Source organism: Saccostrea echinata, unplaced genomic scaffold, assembly GCF_033153115.1.
Source record: "Saccostrea echinata isolate AGI-Se365-2 ecotype Australia unplaced genomic scaffold, CSIRO_AGI_Sech_v1 ptg000014l, whole genome shotgun sequence".
NCBI lineage: Eukaryota > Metazoa > Mollusca > Bivalvia > Ostreida > Ostreidae > Saccostrea > Saccostrea echinata.
The window spans coordinates 13,578,151-13,596,533 of record NW_026889763.1 but is presented as its reverse complement, the minus strand read 5'-3'; the positions used below and the strand labels follow the sequence as shown (position 1 = coordinate 13,596,533).

General features: G+C 33.0%; 1 protein-coding gene across 1 annotated transcript in view; it reads left to right on the top strand.

Annotated features, from left to right (window-relative positions):
* Window positions 1-17,415, top strand: part of LOC133186784 (GTPase HRas) — a 66,561-nt gene extending 49,146 nt beyond the window's left edge. The window contains exons 2-9 of the mRNA XM_061322092.1: window positions 1,347-1,442; window positions 3,111-3,159; window positions 5,723-5,751; window positions 6,844-6,928; window positions 8,685-8,787; window positions 8,962-9,001; window positions 14,169-14,329; window positions 15,145-17,415. Of these exons, the coding sequence (XP_061178076.1) occupies window positions 1,412-1,442; window positions 3,111-3,159; window positions 5,723-5,751; window positions 6,844-6,928; window positions 8,685-8,787; window positions 8,962-9,001; window positions 14,169-14,329; window positions 15,145-15,201 (555 nt within the window). The 5' untranslated portion in view covers window positions 1,347-1,411 and the 3' untranslated portion in view covers window positions 15,202-17,415. The remainder of the gene's footprint in view (window positions 1-1,346; window positions 1,443-3,110; window positions 3,160-5,722; window positions 5,752-6,843; window positions 6,929-8,684; window positions 8,788-8,961; window positions 9,002-14,168; window positions 14,330-15,144) is intronic.
* Window positions 17,416-18,383: the final 968 nt, after the last annotated feature.

Genomic DNA, 18,383 nt, shown 5'->3' with positions numbered 1-18,383 from the left:
GCGCCGGTCCTCGACAGGAGTTAGGAGCTGGAGAATGGGGACCTACAAATAAAAGTGTAAAATTATAGGTGAACATTATATATTTAATATAATTAATTTTTGATATAATTTTAAATAAATTAAGTTATTTTAATTATAATTTAATATACATTTCATATTATAGATGAGAAAATGAATTTGATGTAAGTAGGACATTAGGAAATCATAATCATTTACAACTTATAAACATCTGTGATCGAAAAGAACGAGCTGCCATATTTATTCTGTCCACACATTCATTACACAACTGTTATAAGTATACTACAATTAATGTACACAGCGGACCATGATGCTCTCAGCTTGTAAAAACAAAAATAAAAAAAAGAAAGAAACTAAAATTATAAATACTAACAACAAAAATAACCCTCAAAATTTGACATGAAAAAAAAGCACAGAAATGCAAATACGTACAGACGCAAACCATCTTGTTATGGTTGCATGGTCCTTGATAGTGTCGGTATAACGTGTATAAGAGGAAATTATAAATATTCCTAATCTCAGCTTTAAAGTTAAAAAAATTAAAATTAAAAAATACATCAAAATAAAATAAATATAACTTTTATTGTTTTTGATTCTCACAATTCTCCTTTTCGATAATTATTCCAATACATTAAAAGAAAAGGGCGGGGTGGGCAAAGGTGGGGGTTTACATATATGAATCACACCTCTAACAAATCCCCTTCCAACTCCAACGAAAAGATATTTTATCATCTGTGACACCCCCCCCCCCCCCATGTCACTATACACAGTGTTAGATCGACATTAACATTTATCTATTTTTAAATAGGTAAAAGAAAAAAAAAGACATCCAGTTATTTCTATAAATTACCAGAATAAAACAATCCATACACGAGTTATACGTGTGGTAAATTATTTATTGAGATAAGGGACAAGCAACAACAAAAAATAAATCGTCAAAGAAATGTTTGCAATAGACCATTTTACTTGTTGACCTTTTGTGCACCTCATACATCTAAAAATAGTTTAGTTGTCCCGATGCTATCTTTAGACCAAAGGGGCCAGTATAAAAAAATGTATTTAAAAAAAAAAACAAACAAACAAACATTTCAGTAATTAAAATAATTTATAGCCTAAATGAAGGTTTGATGAACTTTTGTGATTATTATTTTTTTTTCATGACACACCGCTCAATGTATCAAGGGATTATAAATCGAAACTTTGGTACCCAAAGGGAGCCTCAGTATGTTATTTTAATGTTCGTTGACGTGTGACGTATCTACAATTTATTTTACCTCGTTCTCACGGATCGAGGTCAAGAAGTTGGGATCTAAGCTGAATAGTGTATATATGTGTAGTAACAAAGACAGATTTTCTTTGAGAGTTTCGTCTTTTTCACAATAGCTGGATCCCAATGACGGAATATAAATTGGTAGTTGTCGGTGGTAAGTTATGAACCTTTTGAAATTTTTATGAGGTCGCGCCCAAGTGGCATACAATAACTAATGTTTTTTATGCTTTGGATTTAGCCAGTAAACTGAGATATCTGATAATGTACATGATTTTTCGGATTTTATTAACTAGTTAGATAAATATAACGCAAGTTTAAAATAAATATGACAAAAGGATCACATATTTTTTGAATAGATAATCAACAAATGTTTCTCCCGAATTTCCTTAAGGGGCACCTGCTGAGCTGGATTCAAAATAAAATGACTAAGTGGGCTAACCAAACGATATCTATCTCTCTTGAAGTTAAACTGATAGATCAACTAGTAGCTAGGTGTAAGATTCTGGGTACAAATATCAGAGGTAATTAATTTTGGGGACAAAGTTAGGTGAATGTATGGTAAATAAACATATACGTGTACATTGTAATTCCTTAAAACTAAGAAAAACAACATCATTTTGCGTAAATACAGTGAAACGCATATAACATACGTGCTCATAATGAATTCATGCTTGCAGTGAAGTGATTTTCATTCCCAGTGGTTTTAAAATGTATTGTGAACTTAATAGACATATAACAAATGTTTGTAACGAAGCAAAATCGTCCATCCCTGGCACTTTGTTATAAGCGTGCTTTACTGTATATCATTTGAAGTGAAGTGTTAACTAAGGTGACCATTTTTGAATTGGTGCATAGCATCAAATATTTATGCTAGTTTTCTCAACTTAGAGGCTAGACTATCTATGCTATATCAAGAATTATTATGCTTCCTGTCAGTTTGTCTCTATATAATCAATACCCAACTATTTTCGCATAGTGTTCTAAGGATTTATATAGCGTAAGCATACTATGCCAAAATAGTGCACGGGTGTCTTTTCTAGAGAAAATGTAATTAGCACCCACGCTGGGGATCGAACTCACGGTCTGGAGAACGTCAGTCCAACGCGTTACCGATTACGCCACAAACACCGCTACTTTACGGAATGTATTTTCAAGTATATAAACGTAGTTTTTATACATTTGTCACAAAACAAGAAATAAATGAATATAATTTCTAAAAGACTGATATTATTGATAAGGATCTTAAAGAAAAATTCTCTAACAAATAATCGAATTTATCAGTAACCAAAATTGCAACGTAACATGAACTGGTTCTTCGGAGTCAATAAAACGCTTTTTGATATAACGCTTGATTAAAGAATGTTCAAGAAAATTTTCATTTAGATTTAACGTCTGCAAACAGGTTTGGGATTGAGAATTTAATTAAATTGTCGTATACAAACAACAGTCAGCATAATAATTATAATAGTGTTATTATTTGGATGTACTATGCCGAAATAGTAGTCAGGGTTTGACACATAGTGCACTCGCCTCCGGCTCGTGCACCATGTGTCAAACCCTGACTACTATTTCGGCATAGTACATCCAAATAATAACACTATTATATAATTATGTAGCAGGTATAATATTGGATTCACCCTATATATATGATTGGATATATTCAAAAAGATATGTTAAAAACATTACCATATTACTATTTTTGAATACCATATAATTTTATTAAATGAAACCTAATAGCTGTTGTGCTTGTTGATCATTCATTTTGTATGAATTTGAAGTGATTTAATCATTTATTCAGAAACTTTTCTTTTTACCTTTTCAGCTGGTGGCGTTGGAAAGAGCGCTTTAACCATTCAGTTAATTCAGAATCAGTAAGCAATTTTTTTAACCTTCTAATTAAGTCATATTTGGGATACATTCTATGTAAATCAATAGCTGCAGATCTATGAGCTTATGACCAGAGAGCAATAGTATTTATTGTGCATAAAAAAGTTTACATGTTAGAGGATTATATTTAAAGTGTTTTCAAACTGCCATCACATAATGTGACAATGTGTTATGAACATATTCTTTTACTACTTAGACAAGAACAAAAACATACCCCACAACTGAATTTAATAAATCTCCTGCATATGAAATTTGGACCATTGAAAAATGTTGCCTGTTTTTCATGATATTTTGGATGGCAAAAAAAATTAATTTTTTAAATTCAACTCATTTCATGTTATGAATGAACCAAATCTTTTCAATTGAAGTAGATATTGGAGGAAATAATGGTGTAGATATATTCCTCTGAGATAATAACTTGCCATTTTGTATTCAGGATTAGTGTTTACTGAAGTCTAGTATAAAATAATAAATTTCAATATTTACTTTGGTATAGCTGCCAGTAAGCTGGCATAGCCCCCAGAAGTTGCTACTGTAGTTTCTGAATAGTCCCACCAGTAATTCCTATATAGTCACACACAACTATTTATCTGATATTTTACCATCTACATTAAGTCAATGTGACTGAGATTACCGGTAGTTGACATAAAACCTACTCTCTGCTGAAGTGGCAGTTTGGCACCTTTACCAGAATGCAGAGGGGTTCACATACAAAAAAAGACCAATAACTTGGTAATACAATGTTCCGGCCCCAATGTTACCTTTAGTTTCTTTTACATAGATGTTGGCATTTTTTCCTAAACAGAGGTCGAGTCAGAACGTATATAACGCAGAACATGTAGAATTTGAGGATATTGTGTTCGAATACCTCTGGTCTCTCTATTGTAATTTCTTGTATCTTGTGCATAGCTGGAAAGAAGAAATCTCCTTCCCTAATTATAAACTATACTGGTAATTAAAATTTATTTTTCCACAATAATTAAAGGTTTCTGTGAGTCTCTTGGTACCTGATCTCCTTTCTTTATTTTTAAAGAACCCCTCCCTCACCTCCACCCACCCCCAGCTTTTCTATCTCTTACAATTTTCTGTCATGTTTATTTTGGAGGTCCTTCTTTTCCACTTAAAACAAATGTGAAGTCATCTTCATGTCCTTTGTATTCTAGTCATATCTCTCCCTTTACCCTGTTAATATGACCTACAGTTGAACTTCAATATCTGAAACAATATCTCAAATACCATGTACCGGGTATATATGTCAAAGTGTGATGAATTACCAGCCACCTTTATTTATTTTAATCTCAACTATATCTAGAATCTTTGGATATCTCAGGGTTTTTTTTTTCTCGGTCTCATCAAGTTGGAGATAATGAGGTTTGACTGTATATAGTTATGATTGAAATCTACAAGGTGATAATTTTTTTTTTATATATTCTTATTCCAGTAGCATTCATTTCATAGATTTTAATAAAACATATATATCCCTTTCTAAGGATATAGAAGACAATCTATATTAGAAAAGAAATTTAATTAATGAATGATGGTGTCAAACAATTACTCTAGTGTTACTGTGTATTGGTGGCCAGCGGAGTGCTTTATTAGGTTAACCCAGATCTATGTATGAGGGATGAGGTGTCTGTGTTTCTCTGTGTATTGATCTGCTGTGAATAGTTTATCCTTCACGTCCCTCATGACTCCTGATGGAACTGCTTGAACAGAGAGTAAAACCATTGATCTCTGGCATATTTTTATTATGGTAATAAAATTACTAGGGCAGTGGAGTAGATGATTAAAAAAAACATTTGAATCCACTCCTGCTTGTGGGAGGGTTAGCAGAGCATATACACGAATTAGATTTGATAGATTGTGGTAATGGTTGTTTGGCCAGAAACACACCAGACTTTTCCTAGTTGCCATATGTGAAAACTAAGAGGAAAATGATACTGTAGAAGTTCTACAATACTGAAGTTATTATCCTTAATATTTGGCTAAATCAGTTTGAAGTCTTGTCTTCTGAAGCAATTTCACAAATTTCATTTGTGTGTAATTATAAAATACAGTGAATATAATGCAGTGATCTAGACTAATCAGAGGTCACATGAGGATGGTATGAATAAATCAGCTATAGACAGCACAACATTTTTTGATATATATTGGATTTGGCAGAATATTGATTAAATTAATTTTTTATTGACAGCAGCAGAATTTAATATTGTCATAGCATTCACCACATGAGAATACCATTTATCTAGAAAATAAAGTTTTATTTGTATTGGTAATTTGATAGTGAAATTAACAAGTAGGTTACCAGTGAAATTTCACATGCTCTGTGTTTTTATATATCTGAGTCAGCCAGGATCCCGATTGTGCTTATTAAGCATGCTGGGTACGCCAGAGCTGAGTAATATTTCTGTGTATTAATTCCTATTAGATTAACACTATTGGTAGCACCAGCTATAGAACCTGATACCCCCTCTAAAGAAAACATGCCACTGTTTCTTGTCAAAAAGTTCTCTTAATTTTCATTTTCATTTTTCTCTTTTCTTTCAGTTTTGTTGAAGAATATGACCCAACAATAGGTAAGTTGTTGAAGTGGACTCTTCAGAAAAGTTTGTATAGGTCTACTGAACATGAAGATAAAACATAAAGAAACTATGTAAATAAATAAAATTTATACAAATGTATTATTGTTCAGAAGTACATGAAGTAGTAACAGTCAAGTTTCCAAAAAAGTATTTAAATAGATGATGATGAATAAATATAGAGAAATTATTTTAATAAGAAGAAAAAAATTACTTGAAGTATTTTAGTATGCATTTAACACAAGGAAGGAAGGGACATTTCAGAAAATTATTTAAATTCTTCATTACGAAGTGAAATTGATGAAATCAGAGATCATGTTTAAATAGCATACTAAATGTAGGAGACCAAGTTTCATTTACGCAAGCTCTTTTTATTTAAGTAGAAAGTGTTTATATCAGAATTGGTACAAGGATGTGACAGACAGCTTCAACAGCAATATACATGATGTACTAGATTTAGTAGAATGTAGGAATCCTTCCTGATTAGAGGCATACTGTTACTGTCAACTGAGAAATGAATGACTCGGAAAAGTCAAATACGATAACCCAAACACTGAAAAACGTGTAACAGTAGCTCAGTATGTTTATTATTTGATCCTGGTGACTTAGAAGTAATATACTTGTATGCCATTAATCAAGAACCATAACAACTACCAAACAATGATACACAAATGTCTGTGATGGAAGCAAATATTTTATTGTGCCCTAATGGCATTACAAGGAGTGGGTCAGTTTTTTATCCTCATGTGAGTTGAAACTTGAGTGTGATATATGTAATAGCAGGCTAATCTGTAGCTGATTTGTTATGTAACAGCATTCTTCGTACTGTAAACATACATATTTTAGGAGTAATATTATTTTGGCACCTGTCACACTGCTTCATGTTCACTATTTTATGTTCACGCTAATACATGGTTTAAACTAATATTGGTCATTTTCAGAACTCAAATACGCTAATTATCTAATTTTTGATTACCTTAATGAGTTGAAGAAGAGCATAGCACTAAATTTTGAGTGACTAATTTATGTACATTTACAGTAAAATACAAGATTTACTTATTAAGATATAATTAAGTGCATCTTTTGTAGAGGATTCCTACAGAAAACAGGTGGTGATAGATGGAGAGACATGTCTGTTAGATATTCTAGACACAGCAGGTCAAGAGGAATACAGGTTAGTGTTATAGACATTTTAGACACAGCAGGTCAAGAGGAATACAGGATTGTGTTATAGATATTCTAGACACAGCAGGTCAAAAGGAGTAAAAGTTATTGTTATAGACATTCTAGACACAAGATGATAGAGGTTAGTGTTATAGACATTCTAGACACAAGATGATAGAGGTTAGTGTTATAGACATTCTAGACACAAGATGATAGAGGTTAGTGTTATAGACATTCTAGACACAAGAGGAGCAGAGGGTAGTGCTATAGACATTCTAGACACAGCAGGTCAAGAGGAATACAGGTTATTGTTAGACATTTTAGACACAGCAAGTCAAGAGGAATACAGATTAGTGGACATTCAGACACAGCAGGTCAAGAGAGGTACAGGTTAATGTTAGATGTTCTAGAAAGAAGTACAGGTTAATGCTAAACATTTAGGCACGTCAGGTTTACAGGTAGGTGTTTTAAATGTGTTCATGTGCAGAGTACAGGTACCTATTAGTTAGAAGGAAGTTATTAGAAAGAGTATACCAAGGTTAAAAGTGCTAAGTGAAATCCTGTAAAAGTGAAGGGTTGAAAGTTTTTATAGTTTCCTTATTTAGAATATTTAATGAGTGGAAACTTTGACTGCCTTGCGGTAAATAATTATTTATTGAGCAGAAAATGAGGAGTGGTAAAATTTGTCAATTATTTCATCAATTTTCCCAATGTTTACATTCATCAACATTTTCTGTTGGCAATATCATGAGTATTCATAAGACTATGTATGACCATAATTTTAATTAAATTTTACTAATAAAGATTTTTGTATCAGTGTACTTTTCGGTGTACTTTTCTCGTACTACACCATAGGTCTAGAATAGCTGAATAGTAAAGCTTAAAATTCTCATGGAGTTTTTATTTTTTTTAAATTTTGTGGGTTTTTTAACAGAATTGACAAGTAAATTTTCAAAAATTTTATTAGCATAAAAACAAGAAACTTTAAGATTCATGTTGATTTCTTATGTGACAGGTTTATTGATAAGATTGCATTCAATTCAGAAATGACAAGCAACTGAAAATCTCTAGCTTCAGGAAGCCCCCATTAGTGGTTCTGAGTAATATAAAGTGCCGATTTCCATAGAGACACTGGTTATGTCTCTTATCACATGGGCATTTTATTAAGATGATGCTCTCACACCATAAATCAGGAAAAAATTATTATCCTTAAATCCTTGCACCATATGTACATGTAGTAAATAAAACTCTATTATTATGTAATGCCATGGGGGAATTTCCCTTGTAAGGTGTTGTATATTTACCTTCAGGAAGTGGTATGTTAATTTCTACTTATCGATCCTGTACTGGAAAAAGTTGCATCTTAATTAGATTGGCTGATATTTAAAACTAATTAATCTACATCTAGTTTTCATAAGTAAACAAAATGATTTTGAACCATGTTTGCCTTGTTAAGGAGTGAGTCCCTGGCAAATTTTTCACCTTGTTCAAATTATTGGACATGATCAAAACTGAATGTGGATACATGCAAATATTTTCTGCTGAATTTAGATTCGCAGAGTTATGGATCTTTGTTCAATAATTGAATTTCTCTTCAGCAGACATCTTTTTTTTTCTGAAAATCAACTACTACAATTTTGATGTTTTAGGAAAAAAATCATTGTTTTATGAAAAGTGTTTAAATTGAGATAAAAATCAATTGATTTGATTACAAAGTCAAGCAAGATCATATAAACTGAGATAAAAGTGAGTTGTTTTGATTGCAGTGCCATGCGAGACCAGTACATGAGGACGGGGGAGGGCTTTCTATGTGTGTTCGCTGTTAACAGTACAAAGTCATTTGAGGACATCAACCAGTATAGAGAACAGGTGTGTTTTTAATTAACTAATACTGATTTATAATAGCAATAGGGAATAGGAATAAAATTATTTTTTTTATGCTAAAGAATAACAAAAATCGATGCATCATTAATTGTATATTCCAAAGTTATGCAAATAGGACGTTTAAACAATTAATATATGTGTAAATTTTTTTGTTGACAGATTAAGCGAGTTAAAGATGCTGATGAAGTTCCCATGGTGTGTAAGTAAAGCAATGACATTCAGTCTGTCTCTGACACTGAGTCTTATAGTGACCAGAAAGGCTGTAATTAAGCTTGGAAAGCTTATGACCATTCATTTCATGTAAATGCACATGTTTGGCTAAGCTGTGTACTTTCATGTGCAAGTTGAAATAATTATTTCAAAACACTGTGATAATGTATCTAGGGCCAAAAACTTAGATGAGCTCACATTTTTATGGCTCAAGTAGGCTTTTCTGATTTGGGCAAAGGGGATTCAAGTCTGATCAAATGAAGAGCCAACCTTCTTCCAAGGGGAGATAATTAAGAATAAGTGGAAATTTAATTGCATCCTCTAAAAATCTTCTCAAGAATCACTGGGCCAGAAAATATGAAAGTTATGTGGAAGCATCCTCAGGTAGTGTAGATTAAAGTTTGCTTAAATCATGACCTCCGGGGGGTTTGGTGAGGCCACAATAGGTGACTAAAGATTAACATACCTGGTAGAAATGTATAGTAAATGGTAGGTAAAAATTTACCTCTCAGGGACAGCAAAGGCATGAATAGTCATATTTATATGGAAGCATCCTCAGGTAGTGTAGATTAAAGATAGTTCAAATCATAACCCCTTGGGTAGGGTGGGGCCACAATAGATCAAAGTTTAACATAGAAATATACATGTATAGGAAAAGATCTTTAAAAATATTCTTCTCAAAAAATAGCAAAAGCATGATAAGTCATATTGATATGAGAGCATCCTCAGGTAGTATAGATTCAAGTTTGTTCAAATCATGATCCCCAGAGGTAGGGTGGATCCACAATAGGTGATCACAGAGGAATATATAGGAAAAAATCTCAACAATGAGAAAGACATGATTAGTCGTATTTATATGGTAGCACCCTTAGGTAGTGTAGATACAAGTTTTTTTTCCTTCAAATTATGACTCCCAGGGGTATGGTGGGGCCTCAGTAGGTGGCTAAAGTTTTCCTAAGGAATAAATAGGGAAAAAATCTGCTGATGAAGAACAGTTTGGCCATAATGACTCAGGGGAGCGAGGAGACCTGTTGTTTTATCTCAGTCTCACTTTTACAAAAGGAATTTGTAGTAGAAAAGTGGGAGTGAGATCAAGAATAAGCTTATCTAAGTGTCTCAGGCAGTGAGTTTAGTGCATCTAGCTTTAAGGTACTGTAGATCACCAAATTTTAATGAAAGCTTATTTTCTCAAGATGGTCTATTTGGTATCTATTAGTGAGACATAATTTTCACAAATTTGGGTTTTTGTTCTATATAACCGTTGGTAATTCAAATATAAGCAAGAATAAGATTTTTGCAAGCAGGCAGTTTCACATAATTATGCGGAAATAAAGTTCTCAAAAATGATTTACAGTAAAAAGTAAACTTGAAGGTTAAAACAAGTGAAGTCCTTGTCCATAGTAGACTTTTTCTCCCATCTAAAATCAGCTAAAATTTCACTGAAAGAAAGCATGTAGATGAAGCTAATACCCACTAAGCCTATATCAGCCAAGATCTTGGGGTAAAATCCCTGTCCGGAGTACTGTAAATCACTTTTTATTTGCAAGAACTTTATTTTCGTGTAATTACGCCTAACAGTGTGCTTGTGAACATTTCATTCTCACGCATATAAGTATTCCTTAAGAATATAAAGAGCAGTAACCACAATTCATGAAAATTTTGTTAATGATTATCACACGAAAATAAGCTGTCAGAAAAAATTTAGTGATCTACAGTATACATTTTCTGCCCTTGGACCAATGTAGGTCAAACTTCACCCTCAAAATACCTGGTTGGATAAAGTGTATGTGCCAATCAAAGTTCAAGGTTAAAACATTTTGGGAAAACTTTATTATTGAAAGGATTATTTTTTATTTATAATTCTGGTAGTCAATTCATTAATGACATTTTCAGTAAAATTTGAGAGGTAAACTTTCCTTTTTCTTCTTCTATTTTTCTCTTACATAATTTTTAGCTCACCTCAACGAAGTTGGGGGAGCTTATGTAATACCCTCAGCGTCGGTGTCCCAGGTTAAGGTTTTTGGAGCAGTTTTCTTTTCAAGTACTTCTATGGCCTATATTAGTCAGAGATGCATGGAGGATGCTTCTAGTGTGTTTCATTGTACCAGTCAAGGTTTCAGATGCTGCAATTTCAGCTAAAGAATGACCAGGTTAATGTTTTTGGAGCAGGTTAAGTTTTTGGAGCAGGTTAAATTTTTGGAGCAGGTCTCATTTCCAAGTAACTATAAGCCCTATATTGACCAAACTTGTATGGATGATACATCTAAGGATGCACACTACTGAACTTGCTTCAGATGCTGGATCTGACCTACATTTTCTGGATGAGTGACTAGGTTAAGATTTTTGTAGTAGATCTCATTTCCAAGTAATTATAAGCCCTATATTGACCAAACTTGCATGGATGATGCATCTAAGGATGCACACTACTGGACTTGCATAGGATGCTGGATCTGACCTATATTTTCCGGATGAGTGACCAGTTTAAGGTTTTTGGAGCAGATGTCATTTCCAAGTAACTAAAAGCCATATAGTGACCAAACTTGCATGGATGATACATTTAAGGATGCACACTACTGGACTTGCTTCAGAAGCTGAATCTGACCTATATTTTCCGGATGAGTGACCAGGTTAAAGTTCTTGGAGCAGATGTCATTTCCAAGTAACTACAAACCCTATATTGACCAAACTTGCATGGATGATACATATAAGGATGTACACTACTGGACTTGCTTAGGATGCTGGATCTGACCTATATTTTCTGGATGAGTAACCAGGTTAAAGTTTTTGGAGCAGATCTCATTTCCAAGTAACTATAAACCCTATACAGTGCGGACTCGTTATTACGGTGAAGGTTTTATAAGATAGAACGCTTATTACGTTGTAAATTCAAAGCACAAAACCATTTCTTAACAATTCTATACAAAATAGAACTGTTTATTACGATTTTCTAAAATGCCGGGACTCGGTATTACGATGTAAAAATTCACCCCGTGTTTATTCAGTGTTGATTGACTGTAGACAATTAAGGAGACGCTAAATAAACATTGAAACACCTGTGCTCTGACAGAGTGTTAACTTGCTAGGGTCGTTAGGTGATTAGTGACGCTTGACTGCACACACCTTGACTGTTCTAGCGAGGTCAGCAGAATTGGAGACGCGTCAAAGCCATTGTTAAACAATTAAACTGTTTATTTATAAATGTAGTCTCTAGTTTATCTATCTCTGTAAAGTTTATTTTATTATTTTTTTTTACTGTGGTTAATAAGAAAAATTGATTTATTAAATAAAGGGTTACATTTAATCGTATGCATGTATGTTAAATACGTAATGTGTAATTTCGTTTGCAGTTAAACAGCGGGAATTGACAGCTTGGGTATCAAACATAATTTTGGCAAAATTTGAACTCCACTTACATTTTAACAGTTTGGATAGTGGCTTGGACTACCTCACAGGTGTCAACAGAAATACAAATCGATAATTGCTGAAATTGCAAAAATTGAACTCTGTTCAGTAATTTAAAAATTCAAATTTATTTTGACATTTAGCTTGTGTGTTCTCAGATCCTGTCCAGGAATATGCCTATCACACTGCCCACTTTCATCAGTTGTTCACTGCAGCTCTAAGCTCATTGAACACCCAAAACCGCCCAGTCATGTATTGTTGTTACCTATGTATTTATGTAGTAACGATACGAAGACATTGAAAATTTTACGAAGGCATTATCTAGACAGAAACGAAAGTAAAAGTAAACGGAAATGGCGGCAGATAAATGAAGATATATAGCGTTTTAATGAAGAATTTAAACAGAAGAAGGAAACAAAAGGAGAAAAATACACCTCCTAATACAACAACAAGCTTTCAAAACAATGTTTTACTGGATTTTATTGGGAACTTTTATTACGTTGCCCTCGGTATTACGATATTTTACCGTGACAAAATGAACATCGTAATAACGAGTCCGCACTGTATTGACTAAACTTGCATGGATGATACATCTAAGGATGCACACTACTGGACTTGCTTCGGATGCTGGATCTGACCTATATTTTCTGGATGAGTGACCAGGTTAAAGTTTTTGGAGCAGATGTCATTTCCAAGTAACTAAAAACCCTATATTGACCAAATTTGCATGGATGATACATGTAAGGATTCACACTACTGGACTTGCTTCGGATGCTGGATCTGACCTACATTTTCCGGATGAGTAACCAGATTAAAGTTTTTGGAGCAGATCTCATTTCCAAGTAACTATAAGCCCTATGTTGACTAAACTTGCATGGATGATACATCTAAGGATGCACACTACTGGACTTGCTTCGGATGCTGGATCTGACCTATATTTTCCGGATGAGTGACCAGGTTAAAGTTTTTGGAGCAGATGTCATTTCCAAGTAACTATAAACCCTATATTGACCAAACTTGCATGGATGATACATCTAAGGATTCACGTTACTGGACTTGCTTCGGATGCTGGATCTGACCTACATTTTCCGGATGAGTAACCAGATTAAAGTTTTTGGAGCAGATCTCATTTCCAAGTAACTATAAGGCCTATCTGAACCAAACTTGCATGGATGATGCATCAAGGGATGAACAATCTCAAAACTTGTTTCGGATGCTGGATTTGATTTACATTTTCTGGATGAGTGACTAGTTTTAAGTTTTCAGATAAGTCTATTCCCAAGTAACTGCAAGCCCTATCTGACCAAAATTGCATAAATGTTGCATCTAGGGATGCACACTCCTAGATTATTAGTTTAGTGTGGGACTTTGCCTTACTTAAAGACAACATTCGTTGAGGTGAGCTCTGTAATCTCTGATTACCTATGTTTAAAAAATCAAATTCTTCTCCCTACACCATGATTCCATACGGGTACAGAAAGTTCCTTTCTAATTCCAGCTGTTGAAAAGTCCCTTTACCATTTTGACTTCTACTCCTAAAAGCAAGGCCATTAGAGATGGTCACCACTCACCATTTCAGTATGAATTATAGCTAGTGTAGGTTTGGTAATTTAGTAGAAAAGTGTAAACAATGACACTTTCAAAATGGAAAAATCATATGAGCAGTGGCATTTAATATAAAAATTAAATATCTGTGTCAGGATGTATTCTGCTTTTGTAATTTGTGTTGTTGATGCAATTGTGTAATATTACAGTGGTGGGTAATAAGGTAGACCTACAGTCAAGGTCAGTGGAGGGTAAACAAGCCAAGCAGGTGGCAGACAGTTACAACATCCCCTACGTAGAAACCTCAGCCAAAACGAGGCAGGGCGTGGATGATGCTTTCTACACCCTCGTCAGAGAAATCAGGAAATTTGTACGTATAATCGTATATATATAGGATATCTTAATACTACAAGTAAAAGCATTGCATTGGTGTGCCTTAGCATCGCATTAGAATATTTCTTCTGTAGTAAATCAAAGGTTGCATCTATATTCTGTTAGTCAAGAATTATATACTTGAACATGTTGAACTCAAAAGTTTGTTATAGAATTTATCTCATGTCATGAACTTCTGTTGGAAAGTGAATAATAGGTAAAATTAAAAACATCCCCCACCCCAAAATAATACTGCTACATCAGAGTTCAATACTTTATTAGAGTATAATGGGAGAGCAATCTTCTCCACACAAAGAACAAGAATGCTACAACTTTATCTGTAAATATTGTATAAAGTAGATCTAAGTCAAGACCCATCCCAGTTAGAAGCAGGTGTTGGAAAAAAGGGATTTCTTGGCATTAATAATTGAATTTTCTTCATTTTTGACATTTGTACAGTTTTTTTATTTGAAAAAAAAAATGGTTTGTATTGTGAATTTGATATCTCACTTTCCCAACACTGATTCCTATTTCCTGTATGCCTCGTTAAGCCATTCTTACATTTAACTGATGAATCTGTGTAATATCTAAGTCATCTATGTATACTGATTGAGGGATATAAAGCTGTAAGTGGATGCAGATCTAATCCCTGATGAGGATTAGGGGAAACTAAGAACCTCTCTTAGGGTATTAGTCAGTCTGGTGCAGTTGTACCAAACAGTATTTTGGAATCCATGCAATGACCTTAACACATTCTTTAATTTGTATATGTGCTCATGTTCTTAGTTTATATGGCTGTTGTTTTGTTTACAGAAAGAGAAGAAGGGAAATATTAAGAAAGGGAAGAGGAAGTTATGCCGATTGTTTTGAGTTCTGTGATTTCAACCTTCCATTTCTTTGTCTGCAGTTTGTGATGCAATATACAGCTCACTCCAAAATCACTTCCAGTACTGGTCAGGAAAATTCACTTCCATGTCAGCTTGTAGAGAATCAAACAAAATCATCCCACTCCTCTATATTTATTGGTACAAGCTGTAAAAAAGTATATTTAATTTTTTTTTCTGTGGAATTTTATAAACAGCATATTGATTTGATAATAATTATATGTGGAATATTTCATTTTTGATTTACCTGTATGGTTATTTTTTTTCTAAATACTGCATTTCATACTGTATTTCCCGTTTTCCACTCTGATTAGTATATTTGTAGTTAATTTCATTTGTAGTGGCATTGGTTTTCAGGAGTATACATATATGCCTCATTAATGCCAAGCAAATGTTATTTTGTTAATTTATAAAACTGCTTCTATACATAGCTAGAATGCGTCCGTGATTGGACTTTATAAGCAGTGGCTATGTTTTATTCTCATTTTATTATTTGGGTGTTTTTTTTTTAATCTTGACTTATACATGTAACTGCATTTAAAAGTCATGTTAAACAATTTATTTATCACTGTATTGGCATATTATAGCAATTTTCATGTTTGTGATTGTGGTCTGATTTTTTTTTATCAATAGTGTACTCACTATAAAAATTTCAATGAAAAAGTTTATTAAAACCGAATTATTGACTTTCATTTAATGTCAGTAACTGATTATAAATTGTTGAATATAAATATAAGTCATGATGATTTAATGTTTGAAAAAAATCATGAACATGTAATTTAAATCTATGTAATAGAGATTTTTTTTTTAAAAAAAGTAAGAATTATTTGTTAGTTAATTTTGATTCAGGAATGAATCGTATAAAAAACATATGTGGTTAATATTTATAAGATGTATGACTGTCTCTACTAATTGTAAACATGATTTTAAAAATGATTTAGATTCATCATCCCTATGCTCACACATAAAATTTTGCTTTAAAGCTAATGATAAAAAAATCTAATCTATAAATTAAAATACTTATAATTTCAGCATACGATGTGGGGCAAAGTTTGACAGAAATGGCCTTTTAATTCAGCAATTTTTTAAATGGAGAATAGTTGTTTATCCCATTGAGAGTTATCTCTCTTAGTAGAGGGTCAGTGAACCTTAAGTCATCACATTTTTATTAATTGAATGAATATATTCTATTTAAATCATACAATGCATATGTAAGTGTAATGCTAATCTATATGTTAATAAATTATGAATATAAATTTTTACCGTTAATATTTTTAGAGGTTGCTGTATGAGGAGCCTATGCTGTAAAAATTTTTGTCTGCTATGAAGAACATTTCCATTATATAGTTCAATAAGCAGCTACTAGTTTAATTTGATATCTTTTTTACCAAGGTATGGGGTGAAATAACAGACATGTTGGTAATTTTTTCTAAGAGCAGAGAATAACCTGAATGTTCCAAAAACTATACATAGTAATGTGTGCTATGTTCCAGCATATAAATGAAGTAATATTTCCTCTGTATTTTGAGTTGGTCCATCCAAAGATAAGTAATGGCTAGTTTGTAAGGCATTAACCAATGAATAAGGATATAATGTTCTGTAGATTTAGCTAGTGAGTGGGTCATGTCATGGAACAGTAGCCATGCTTCTGCTACAGTAGCAAAATTTGTTATATTTAATATCAAGGGAGGTAAATAGAAATGAAAAAAAAATGTATCAGTATGTTTATTTCACTGTTTTTTGAAGGATTTTTTTGATCTGTATTGATGGTACATGTATAATGGATTTAGACGGTTGTGTTGGTATTTATTGAGCTTGAGCTCCGTTTCTCGGAAGCTTGATGTACTAACAATACCTTAAGAAATCAATAATTAAGTTTATTTTTTTTTCTCTGTATGTAATTAATTGGTACTTAATTGGTACTTGAATGTACAAGAATGCTTCGAGTATGATGTGCTTCAATTTGATAAGTGTGACCCCAGATTCAGTAACTCGGATGTTAAGGTGAAATAACCACTGCTTGGGACTGCAAAAAATTCGCGTTGCAGCAAGCTGTCTTAACGTCGTGGTTGAATTTTTGGTTAGAACAGAACTACAGCAGGGTTATCCTGTATTTACAGTTATCTAAAAATGTTTTCATAATCTTATTAAAAATTGTATAAGTGTAATTGTTTCTACTTTATTAAAATGTAGTGAAGGAGTTGTCTTGTTTATGAATCATGCACTTTGGGTTCCGTTTTTGAATTTCAAAGCTTGAATGATTGCTCTTCAAACTATTCGAATATGTTATCCCGGTAGAAGGGGAAATGGAGTGTGAAGGCACATGCTTGTATAAAATGCTTAACACCACGTAGAGATACAACTTTGTAAATGGTAGTGTAGGGAAAGCTTAACAAATTTGATGCCAGATACTTGAACATCTATTTGAAGTCAAATATGTAACCGCTACATAAATAATAGGATCTTGAATTATTGCAATCTCCATTTTTAAAACATTAGTATGACATCATCTTTTGTTCTTTTAATGCTTTCTATATCTTGAAAGACCCAAAACAGTCCTATAAGTTACCTGTAAACATCCAGTAAGTTAAAAAATCTGTCCATCACTAAAAATAATGGACAGTGTAAATTTAATAAATTATTGGACTGCTACAGGTAAGTTATTGGATTAAGAAAATACAACAAAGACACAACTTAAATAGAAATTTTTAAGCAATGAATCCAACATGTTTCACAATGTAATGAAATATATATTCAAAGTCACAGAAACAAAAATTGAAACTTTGTTCCAATAAATGATGAAATGTATATTCCAAATCACAATGATATCAAAACTTAAATTGGAAGGAAATATATCCGAATTCTATTGGAATATAACTTGCACCAACAATACACGAAGGGATATCACTTCTCCTGGCAAGAATCAATCGCCCCTTCTTTCTCACTAGTAAATGAATAATTTTGCTCATTTTTCTGCAGGGGCACATCTATCGTTTTTTTCCTACTAAAGGAATGCAAGGGTGTTTGGTTAATAGACTTGTCTACTCTTTTCCCGATTCGTTTCTGATTTCAGTGGCAAAAAGCTAATAATTTTGTTGATTTCTTTGTCACCCGACATCGTGATATTCTTAAAGGCAGAGATTTTAAGCACTGCCTTCAAAAATACCT